The sequence below is a fragment of the Xenopus tropicalis genome, chromosome 5 (assembly GCF_000004195.4).
Source record: "Xenopus tropicalis strain Nigerian chromosome 5, UCB_Xtro_10.0, whole genome shotgun sequence".
NCBI lineage: Eukaryota > Metazoa > Chordata > Amphibia > Anura > Pipidae > Xenopus > Xenopus tropicalis.
In genome coordinates, this window is record NC_030681.2 from 94,131,676 (window position 1) to 94,144,089 (window position 12,414).

General features: G+C 37.1%; 1 protein-coding gene across 4 annotated transcripts in view; it reads right to left on the bottom strand.

Moving 5' to 3' along the window:
• adgrb3 (adhesion G protein-coupled receptor B3) overlaps positions 1–12,414 on the bottom strand; it is a 475,647-nt gene that overhangs the window by 191,105 nt on the left and 272,128 nt on the right. For all 4 annotated transcript variants that reach the window (XM_012963496.3, XM_004914501.4, XM_002936321.5 and 1 more), the window contains 2 exons: positions 6,343–6,489; positions 2,267–2,342 (listed from right to left, as the gene is read on the bottom strand). In XM_012963496.3, coding sequence (XP_012818950.1) covers positions 2,267–2,342; positions 6,343–6,489 — 223 coding nt within the window. The remainder of the gene's footprint in view (positions 1–2,266; positions 2,343–6,342; positions 6,490–12,414) is intronic.

The window sequence follows — 12,414 nt, forward strand, 5'->3', positions numbered from 1 at the left end:
CAAATGCACAAAGCAAAAAAATGTATGTGTGTGTGTCTGTGTATGTATCTAAACATGCTCATAGGGCAAAGAAACATCTTTGGGTGAGTAAACACTTTTATAGTAGTTTACCAGAGTGCATTATTTAAGGTCATTAATAATGAAAGAAAGCTAACCTGACCTGCTGTATAGGTGGTAATTGTCTTATTAATGAAAGCCTTCTATGTTCAACCAAAATCAATAAAACCCTGACAAAGACAGTAGGGGAGATTCATTGAACTGTGAAGCAGCTATTGAAGCAGTTTTTGACCAGATTATTTTACTGATGCCATGAGCAGCTTTATTATTATATCTGTCTTGTTTGGTTTATCTGGTCAAGTCACAGTCTGAATTGCTGCTTGGGGATTAATATATCTTGATTTCTTTATTCCTACGAGAATAAATATGTTTTGGCGCATTGTACATATAGTTTTGGTTGTCTTGTTTACTAATGAGTTTATATTATTTTAAAATATAAACAACAATGTGTTAGAAACAGAATCCCACACCCAAAAAACTGACTCTGCATGTGTACCAAAACATCATACCGTATTTTCCGGCGCATAAGGCGACTGGGCGTATAAGACGACCCCCGACTATACGCCGTAAAATACGGCTTGTATGATAACAGGCAGAGGCAGGAAAGAATTTGCGGGGCTTCTCCGAGGCTTTCAATATCAGTGGGACAAAGAAATGTTTAGCTCTAGCAGATCTCAGAAAGCCTGAAGGACTGGCGGCACAGAGATACCCGGAGCTGCAGAGTATGTGTATCCCCGCCCCCGCCGCGTCTCCCAGCGTAGCGCGTCTCCCAGCGTAGCGCGTTTTCCCGCGTAGCGCGTCTCCCGTTGCTGTGGCAACGAAAATGTGATCGTGCAGGCCGCACCAGGAAGACCAGGAAGCAAGGTTCAGGTAAGTATCCGGCGTATAAGATGACCCCCGACTTTGGCACAGATTTTTCGGGGTTAAAAAGTCGTCTTATACGCCGGAAAATACGGTATTTCCAGAAAACTAGCTACTTTGTGGAGTAGCTTGACTGTTACTTCCATGCACGCATGACACATAATGAACCCAGATCTTCAACTCTAACAATCAAAAATCATATGCACTTACTCTGAAATTTATAAAAATAAAATTAAACACACACTGTTTTCATTGTGCTGAATAAAGCTGTAAAGAATTTCACACAAACAAATGAGTAATCTACATAGTACCGAGTTGTTATGTGTTGACTATTACTCTGAGATGGTATTGCACTACATTACATCTACTGAAACATTTGATAGTATTTGAAAAAGAAGATAAGGGGCCAACGGCAAACATTTCAATATGGTTTTCTACAGATACAGGTTTTACCTCTATTAACACTAAAGGAGAAGGAAAGGGTTAAAAGTGCGACCCCATACATACATAGGCCTCATGTACCTGTAGCTGATTGCTACATTTTTTTACCTTTTCTGTAAGTATTTTCAGAGCACTCGCCGATGTTTGTTAGCGCTCTTTATCATGTATTGTGATATGTTGGATATTTAAATTAGCCCAACATGGCGTCGCCTAAGTTAATGCGCATCCGCGAACCTTCTCCCTCCCCTAGACGCGAGTGCTCCTGGTTGTGAGATTGAAAGCGCGCTCACAGCATAAGTCAAATGTGCATGCCCTTACTCAGGAGCTTGTCTTTGTCTGTGTAGGAGTGAGGCATTGTGGGAAGTTTCTTTAAACAGCTCAGTGTTTTTTCTTCCTGTTTGGCTTCAGATCTTCTAAACAGGCGAAATATGGGGAGACTTAAGGGCGCTATTGAGACAACTGAAGGTATGCCTGCAGCTTGAGATTAACTCTTTATTAGCCTTTCCTTCTTCTTTAAGCAACAGGTATGTTATTATGATGTACAAACATGTAACTGTTGTATTGACCATCACTGTTTTTGCACCAGAATTACTCCATTTACTTTAGCTACACTACGGGTTACTTTAGCTCCACTGCAGCTAATAAATTATTCATATAAACCAGTGGTTTTCAACCTTTCTAATGCCGGGACCCTTTAATACAGTTCCTCATGTTGTGGTGACCCCCAACCATAGAATTATTCCTAAGACAATTGGAAATATGTGTTTTCCGATGGTCTTAGGCGACCCCTGTGAAAGGGTTGTTCGACCCCCAAAGGGGTCCCGACCCACAGGTTGAGAACTACTGATATAAACCAATGAGAATATGTCACAATATAAATAAGACAGCTGATGTATAAAGCACTTACCTCAAAGTAGGCAACAATATTCCTAAGGTTTTATAGAACACTGCTCCAAGTACATACACTGTGGATTCATCAAGATCTAAAGGGAAAATAAAGGAAGCTTATTTGACTGAATATAAGTTAGTCTAATGGAGTTCCATAGTGTATTAAACAGAGATTAAACTTTTTGTAGGGATGAAGTTGTTTTATAAAGTTTTGAGTTTATGAATTAAGTGTAACATTTTAGGAAAACAACATATTAAAAATATGTTTCTTTTGATAAAGTAGACCAACTCTATGCAATGTAATTAAAAGACCATCAAAAGTAACTAATATAATGAAGATATAAAGAATTAGAAACTGGTGAAGAGTATACTTTAAAAGGCCTATTTATCAAAATGTTAATTTTCATATTTTTTCCACTTGAAGTAGCCTTGAATTTACAAAAAGAATGCAAATGTAACCTATTGATTAAAAAATCAGAATAAAAAACTTATAAAACCGCCTAAAATTCCTAATTTACTCTTCAAACTCAAATTCAATAAATACTTTTAATTTTGCCTAGGACAACTCCCATTAACTTCTACATGACCTCTCAAGTTTTCAAATGCCAAAGTTTTACAAAAATGTTCAAATGTTTTAACTGCATAACTATCACGTTTTTTTAAATCATAATCCTAATATTTTATTTTAAAGGGGATGTTCAGCTTCAGACAATAGTCTGAATTTGAACAGCCCCTGTGAGAAAAAAAACACTTATGTAAAGCATCCTTTTTATTTAAAATGTGTAGTTTTGAAGAGACAGACGCTGCTAAGCTCTCACAGATCTCTCTCTGCTCTCTCATCAGGGGATTTTGATGATTACAGCAGATGAGTACTTGGCAGGCAGCCAAAATAAAAAGTTGACACTGAACAGGTTACTGCCCATGCCTTCCCTCTCTCACTTCATTAGTATATCTGTGATACCATTGGCTGGCAAGATTCAGCCAATCAGATCCACAAATTGCAAATGAAGCAGGAAGGGAAGGCAGAATGCATGCTGGAGTACCTGATCCCTACACAGCAGCTTGTTTATATAAACTATAGTAATGTTTTTGAAGCAAAGGCACCAGTTGTACAAGTGTACCACAGAGACCTTATCCGCACACCCTAGCACTCCAGAGTTATATGCCCGGTGCACACCGCTGGGGGGATCGGCACCCTCCAAAAACACTTAAACAACAGAAAAGCAAATGGCACTCAGGGCTGCAAACAAGGGCAAAGACCCTTTTAAAAGTTTATTGCGGAGGTGCAACGTTTCGGGGCAAAGTGACCCCTTTATCAAGCTTGATAAAGGGGTCACTTTGCCCCAAAACATTGCACCTCCGCAATAAACTTTTAAAAGGGTCTTTGCCCTTGTTTGCAGCCCTGAGTGCCATTTGCTTTTCTGTTACCAGTTGTACAAGTGCAACGCAACAGTACATTATATTTTAATTGCTTTAAAACACTTTAATTATTTGGTGTTACTGTTCCTTTAAATTGTTTTGCCCTCTAAATACAGATATAACCTTTCATTCTTCTTTATGTTACATTTCTTATTTGGAAAGCCACTAAGCCACTCTTCTGATTATTCTATGTAGGTACAATATTCTCCATAATGTAAGAAAGTGTCAACCCAACCAACTGAAAGGGAAACAAAAGCAATTCACAGGCTGGAAATGTAAAATACCATTTCCATTAAATTTCTTCAGAGTAAGAAGAAAGGTTTGAAGAAGTTTCCCTAAAACATAAGTTTGTTTATATATTTTGATACTTATAAAGCTTGTGCGCACTGGCTAGTATTAGCTTAATCACTATTATTAACAACAACCAGTTTACCTTCATCTTGATATGGCCATAGATATTTTTTATTTCCTGGCAATATATAGAGATCGCTTCTTTGCATTCTCATTATTAATTAAAAAGCTATTTTATGCATGGTATATGCATTGTACAGTAGTATGTGCCAGTGAATATAATTAACTAATATTAATATATTTATAAAATCCTTTTTTTGTACAATTGGAATAAACCCTTCAGGGCCGTGATTGTGTTATCCAGTTAAAATGAAGTGACCAGTGTATGGATCAGTTATAAAATAGGGTACTGTGCAATGCTGGTACACCACTGTATCTCCTTTCAAACTCTATTTAATGCACACACAGTATTTAAAGGTGCCCATATTTTGTACATAAAGCCTACAAGAAATTAGAAGAAGCATTGTTGCAGATAAGTCAAGATAGAACAGCATGCTGCTCACGTGCTGGCGCCCTACATTTTAGGCAAACCTGCCAGCATTTTAAAAGCAAAACAGCGCCACTGACATAATGCTTAGCTCTGTATTGTGTCAACATTGTAACCATGATCCCCCACAGGTTTTTTTTTTCTTTTCCACAAATTTATTTTTGGAGAGAAGTTTTGAAATACTGAGTGTTTCTACTTCATTTAAAGAAATGGAGAGTTTTTAGGGGTAATGTACCACTAGGAATTGCAAAATAACTGTAGCCTTTTTTGCAGTTTGCGCACTTCCTTTCTGGTTTTAAGAACTGGCACAGGTCTCAGAACTCTGTTTCTGATGACAGACACCTGTAGAAGCCCCATAAATACAGTGCTACCTACTTTCGGCAGTGTTGTATACGTGAAAGTGGGAAAAGATGGCACATCAGCTTACACTTCCCCTAACCGGCTCTTCATTCAGACATGCAAGCTAGGGAGTCAACACATACTGTATATTTTTTGTTAACCTGCAGTTTTTTTTTTTGTCCCTGAAGCCCCATAAATACAGTGCTACCTACTTTCGGCAGTGTTGTATACGTGAAAGTGGGAAAAGATGGCACATCAGCTTACACTTCCCCTAACCGGCTCTTCATTCAGACATGCAAGCTAGGGAGTCAACACATACTGTATATTTTTTGTTAACCTGCAGTTTTTTTTTTTGTCCCTGAAGGGGACCCCAAATTTTAGTTGGGGTTAAAATGGGTAGGGTTACTGCAAGAGTGCCCTGCTTGTATTTAACTGTTTGACACATGAAGTATTTATATTTGACCCTGCAGTAAGCACCATTTATGTTGAAGTGCACCACCAATATTTACTTCGTTTAGTGCTCTTGCACTTCTGCCCAGGGTTGACGTAATGTCCCCCTCATAACTTAAAGAATGGTCCAATATCCCACTACATACATATTATACTACTACATATTTCAGGAAATGACAGCAGTTGAAGAACATTTGAAGTTCTTCTAAAATGAAAGGGTAACCTAAACTTTATTAGGTACTTGATATTATTAGTTAAACTATAATGTGAAAAGTTACATTTGATAAGTGATAGCTTGTGGGCTTATTCTTGATATTTTTGTTTATTTATTAATTTATCATTTATATTATGTGTCCTTTTAACATCACTGAGAAAAAGGCATAGGCTTTTAAAAAATGGTGGCTTTCTAGAAATTAGGATTTTGTTAGTTCACCTCTTTTTACTTTAGCTACCTTATTACAGCTATTGTAAAGTAATCAACAACTAATCAATGTTCATTGATAGTTATTAGACTATTCAGCTAAAAATATTGAACAGCAGCACATGTGAAACTTCAAATTAGCCATAGTAACTGTCATCTGCAATTAAAGATGCAGTCATTGCTGGTACCAGTCATTGTTTTGCTAGAAACCCATATGTTCCCTGAGTTCTTCACAGATTTAACAATTTTTATGGAGATTTACAATCGTTGATTATCATTCTCCATGAGTATAAATGGAAGTGAGCATAAATAAGCACCCCTGCTAGTATATATTTTTTTTTGTTTTTCATTTTGGGGTTCTTTTTTTTAATTCACCATTTTTAAAGTGAATGTGATACTCGTGGACCTTTTTTGTGCCATGTATGTAAGTTGGTTATATGTGATGTTCTTGGTTTGTCAGCTATATAATCATGCAAAAAAATATGAAGTATCATATTCACGCTAGCTCAAATTTATTTTTACCAATGTGTTTTTCTTATCTTACTATGTGGAAAATTATCAAAAATAATTCAATTTGTAAATACAAATCATAATGTGTCAGTTAGTATTGTTATATTAGGTGTAATACCTGATGGTATAGGAGTGAAGATACTTTTTGGTATGACCACCTTGTCTTCAGAATTCCGTGCCCAGTCCACCATTCCTTTTCTGCCTCTCATAGGAAAACTGATATCTGTTAGTACCGATGAAGCAGGAAGCTTCTGGATGCTAGCCACTGGAAAGAGAATAAGCACACCATAAGCAAGGGTTAATGTTAGAGATGTTTTAGTCTAAACCTACAGTATAATTCTGGTGATATCTCTGTATGCAATTGGTTTTATATTGAGGCAGACTTCTTGGAAGGAGCTGTTTTTCATTGTTATTCAGAGTTAGCTATGGATAGAAATATAATTGTTTTATAAAGGAATTGAGAAGTAATGACTCAAGGATACCTTTAGATTTAGAGTCCACATTGGCAATGGGTAAAATGCATTCAATGAGATTCAGTGAAAAACCCCTATCTCTTAAGAAGCATAAATGAGTCATTTCTATAAACATGAGTTTTTACTGGGGATTTGTTCCCTAAAAAGAAAAAAGGTACACCTACCCCATAGAAATGGACCCTATCTATTGAATAGAATGGATTCTGCACATTTCACCCCATCTGGATATCTCTCTTTACTTCAGTATTGCAAAAGGAGTAAAATAGGATTGCTACTTATTGTTTCTTATGGTGGCTGGTGTGCTGTAATTTGCTCTTATGTACTATAGATGTCTCTAATGCATTGCAGCAAAACATGTTTAAGGCTACTTACTCAAGTGAAAAATGCACATACTGTATAAGCAGATATGCCTTCTAAACCTGTTACAATGTGATTACGATGCATTTCACATATATCTTTTTTTACTGTGTTTATTAGCAATCAAATATGCATAATTGAACGCTCCAATAATTTATGGAAGAACACATGTTCATAAGTGTCAAAAATGCATGTAAAACACAGTACTTGCGTTTGTACCATAATTCTACAGACTCACCAATTAATTTTGAATGTGCATCAAACACTAGAAAATGATGTATATAGAAAAAAAACTAAAAACACACGAATAAAGGCTGCAGAGCAGCATACTTGTTGCATGCATTTAGACTGCATTTAAAGTGCATGAAAATGTAATTAGAACCTGTATGTATGAGCCCTTGGGTCTATTCAGCAGCAAAGAGGTTAAATCCTACATGCTCTTATACAAATGCTAGTTCAGTATATTGCATCTAGAAATACCATGGTAACAAGCTTTTCAATTCAAGTAAATTACAACATCAGCTCACCAATGTTCTTTATCACCATGGGAGCAACTACGTTCTGCAAAAGCATTCTGGGACAAAGTATATTTGTTTAAAATAATGCAATGTCCCCATCCTGTAATACGACTATGGGGATTTGAGGGAATCATTTGGGTAAGCCCTTTAATAATAACTTTACTTTGGGATGTGCTTATTAAATTCAAGAAAAAAAAACCCTGGCATTTCCCTTGCTATTTCTTTAATTCCTACGACGAAGGCTTGATTCCATGGCAACTGGTGGATTACATTCATAGCATATTACAGTATTGCATACTTCACCAGCCTAGTTCATGATCAACATAGTTTTCAAGGATTCCGCACAAGTAAATAAAATTTTAGAGTAAAACTGGATTCATTTATTTTGATTAATAAAAGAAATATATGCCATATTTGCAATATATGTCACTAGGAATTTTTCCCTCATATGTAAGTCGGTAGATAAAAAAAAAATACAAATTGAAGAGCATTGACTCTCATTCACAAGAGAAAATAGTATTTAAAAATGACTGTGGCGGTTACGGCACACGGAAAAGCTATATTGTATATGATAACTTTAACCTGTCTGTGTGACCTGTGTGGGTGAAGTCACTGAGGCACTTGAGTGTTCTAGATTACAGATTTTGATTTAGCATTTTTCTGCCTTTGACAAGACACAAATCCCTATATATATAGCTCCAGGTAACCAAAGTTAAAAATGTAAATGTTGCTATCCTCTCAACAAAACACAGGAGAAAAGTAGTAGTAAACTGAACATATCCAATGGTAAACAACATTTCACAACATAAAAAGCCTGTACAGGGATCTGTTATCCCGAAACACTTTATCCAGAAAGCTACGAATTACGGGAAGGCCATCTCCCATAGACTCCATTTTAAGCAAATAATATACATTTTTAAAAATGATTTTCTTATTCTATGTATTAATAAAACAGTACCTTGTACTTAATTTCAACTAAGATATAATAAATCCTTATTATTATTATACTGTAATTTATATAGCGACGTCATTTCACGCAGCACTTTACAGAGTAAAGGGGTATAGCAAGACCAAACAGTTAACATGTACATGTAGGGACTCATACATAGGGTTAACATGTCCCTATGGCTTTAAACCCAGCAGCTTCCTTGGTTTGTGCTATTACTGGGCAAAGACCCATGTATCAGTTTAGAGTTTTGCAAATGTGTCTTATTGGTTAAAAGGGAGACCACTCCCTTGGCACTCTGATATAGTGCTGACCCAGGTGGAAGTTCCATTGAGCCTGGGATCAACAGGGCCCAGTAAAGTGAGTACTCTAGAGGCTGCATCCAGCTCTAGTGAAGTTGGGGAAAAGGAATCCCCTGTTTTGCCAGCAGTTGAGACTGAAATCGAGTGAGCAGTGGCTGTAACGGCTGTGCCAGCTTTAAAGAGAGATCTGCTACACTGTGGTCAGATGCCTAAATCCTGGGATCTCAAGGTGATTTATCCATCTGAGGAAAGGTATTGAAAGTCTCCTGTGTGTGTCCCCTGTATGAGGACAGGTGTTTTTCGTGTGCCTGCTACGTGGGAGTAACTGCCTATCCAAAGGGAGATGTACTTTGGGAAAGGTAGCGCTACCTGGGGATACAGAGAGAGCTCTGTGGAAGGGACTTTGCCAGAACTGAACTGGGAAAGGGTATTTCCTCCAGGAGTGGAGTGTGGGACTGTGTTCTGGAAGAGACTGAGCCAGTAGTTACTAAACCCCACAGGTTTCCAAAGCAGGGTTATTACTGTTTGCATGTTAATGCTATTTCATTTTCACTTCATTATATAAAGTTGATATTTGCTGCAAACTGTGTGATTATTTCCTAGTGGAAATCCCCTTAAGGTGTGCTCCTCAGTGTCCACTAGGTGGAGGCACTGCGCTAAAATCCCAGTTCCCAGTACCTTTTATCTGCAAAGGGAACCCAAATCTCCTGTATACAGCTCAAAATAAGTGAGTGTGCCAAGAAAGGGTTACGTACATATAAACAATTCCTGAAAAATGGTTTACAGTTACAATTGGATAGGGCCCTGGATAAGGGCAGGACCCTGCTTGCAAGAGCTTACATTCTAAGAGGGAGGAGGCAAAACAATCCTATTGGGTTTCTTTAATGCTTATTAATTTTTAGTAGACTTAAGGTATGGAGATTAGTGATGGGCAAAATAATTCGGCAGGCAATGATTTGCAGTGAATTTCATTGTAGCCTGCGTAATAAAATTGTTGCTCGCGGCAAAAAAAACTGTTGAGCATGGTGGCATGGAACCCACTACCAGACAGAGGAATATACAATGTAAGGTTGACAGATCATGTAAATGATTGGGGTGCTTCTAGAAAATCCAGATAGGATGGCTTCTTTAATTGCACTGAATTTAAATCAAATTCATTTGCATTCAGTGGATCTAGTATAGTTGCCCACCAACTCAAATGATTTTCCAAGTAATTTACCAAATAACAAAATACTGCCACAAGAGAATACCAAAAATGCAAAAACAAAGAGTAGGAAAGGAATGAACATGAGAGGCAGTAAAGGGAAAAGAAGGAGAAATCTGAGGGTCAGGTATCCTAAGTATGGTTATTGAACCTGCTATAGAAAGCCTAGCTTGCTTATGTCCTTTTGGGCACTGTACCATAATAACCAGTCACTCCATCTCATCTAATTTTCCTTCCATGGCCTCTTTATAATGAAGAAAAGCTGGGGTCTTTGTTTCCAGTGACACTTATTAGAGAATTTGATAGAAGGCAATAGGTTTTGAACTTATTACATGTTTTGTAGATAAAACAATCACTGCCCTTTCAATTAAGGCACCTAGAGCAAATTCAGAGAAAAAAAGTCTGACTCATTTAAACCCTATTAGATACAATCAAAAGCCTATCTTATTTCATATGACAGCACCATGTGGGTTGCATTTGTGGAAAACAAATTAAGGTAATGAACCATCAACTGCTGTCAGGCCACAATAGGCAAGCCAATCAGTGTCACCTCTGTTTAAACCAAAAAGAAAAATCTAAAGGGAGATTGCAAGAAAAATATTGGCTTCTGGTGATTTGTTTACAAATGGAAAAATGTAATGTACACCAGTAACCACCAAAAACACCATGACAAAATGAGTAAATTTAAGCAGGAGTGGATATCAAGCTGGAAATATAAATCACTAAACTATTTACATTTTTACAAGTATACACCTAATAGTGATCTAGTAAGAGCCAAATGTATCCAGTTTGTTAATAACTGATGCAATAGAAAAACATTTACACAGAATCAATGACACTGAGTTATTTGGTGAAGATTAGTGATGAGCGAATCTGTTCCGCTTCGCCGAAAAATTAGCGAATCTTTAAAGAGATCCGCGAAACGGCGAAAAATTCGCGAAACGGCGAAAATGTCGTGCGACAAAAAAAATTTTATTATTTTGTCGCGAGGCTATTGTTTCGTCGCGCGCAGATATTATGTTGTCGCGCGGCTATTATTTCGTCGCCCGCGGCTATTGTTTCGTCGCACGCGGCTATTATTTTGTCGCGCGACTATTGTTTCGTCGCCCGCGGCTATTATTTTGTCGCGCGGCTATTATTTTGTCGCGCGGCTATTGTTTTGTCGCCCGCGGCTATTATTTTGTCGTGCGGCTATTATTTTGGCGCCTGCGACAATTCTTTTTTTACGCCGGCGACAATTTTTGGACGTGCGGTGAATTTTCCGCGGCGAATTTTTTCATCCGTTTCGCGCGACAATCCGCCAATGGAGAAACACGGAAATTCGCCGCAAATCCATGCCTGGCGAAACATTTCGCCCATCACTAGTGAAGATATAAGCAAAAGCTAAAAATCACTACTACTGGATTCATGAATCCATCCTTACATTTGAAACATTGTGTTTCTGACTCATTATCAGCCATTTTGTCAACAATAAAAAATGTCGTTGGTAGTTTGTGGATGATATTTTGCCTGTAGACCAGTGCAAAATCTTTCAAAACTAGCAATAAATCACAAGTGATTCTCATTCAAACATTTCGATTTAGGGTGATATTTTGCTGTATATTCTTTATACCTGTGCTACGTCTCAGCACCTGACATAATAGTTGGTCTACAATATATTTTTTTAAGTAATATTATGTAATTTGAGATGTTATTCAAATATCTCACTTACATCCCTTTTTCTGTTTTAGGACAGGGCATAATTTAAAAAAACAACAACAGTCAGACATATATAGAAAAAAAACTCTGAAACCAAGCTTATTGCTATTGCAAATACACCGCCTGATATTGAAGAACCATATATCACTTCCCAACAATTCCCAACAATGTATGCCTACAGTATACAGTAATTATTTTGCCTATTGTAGAGGAATGCTGTAACATTCATTACACTGCAATTTTCTACTACTGTTTAATGGAACTGTAACTTAAAAATCCATTGGGGCCATCAAAGCTATTTGTTTTTAAAAATAAATTCAATTTATTTCCCATGAGGGAGTTTCCTGCAAATGAGGGAGTCTTTCTAACTTTTTGATTTCCCATTTACCAAATCAATGCTCTTTAGATATTCCTACACAGACTGATGTGCACAGTTAAGACACAAATGAAGCATTTGTAGTTTTGCTCCTGCTATGGTGGGCCAAATGCACTTCATAAATATTCTATATATTTTTTCAAGTCCATCCCTGCATATTATATTTTTTTTTAAGACATGTCACATTCGTTTTGCAAAACCGCAAGACTGAAAAATGCAGAACTAAGAATCTACCCTTTGAAAAAAATATTTTTTTTAAGTATATCTTCTCATATGTAACAATGTCTCTCGTTTTGCCAAGATCATAAATATTCTC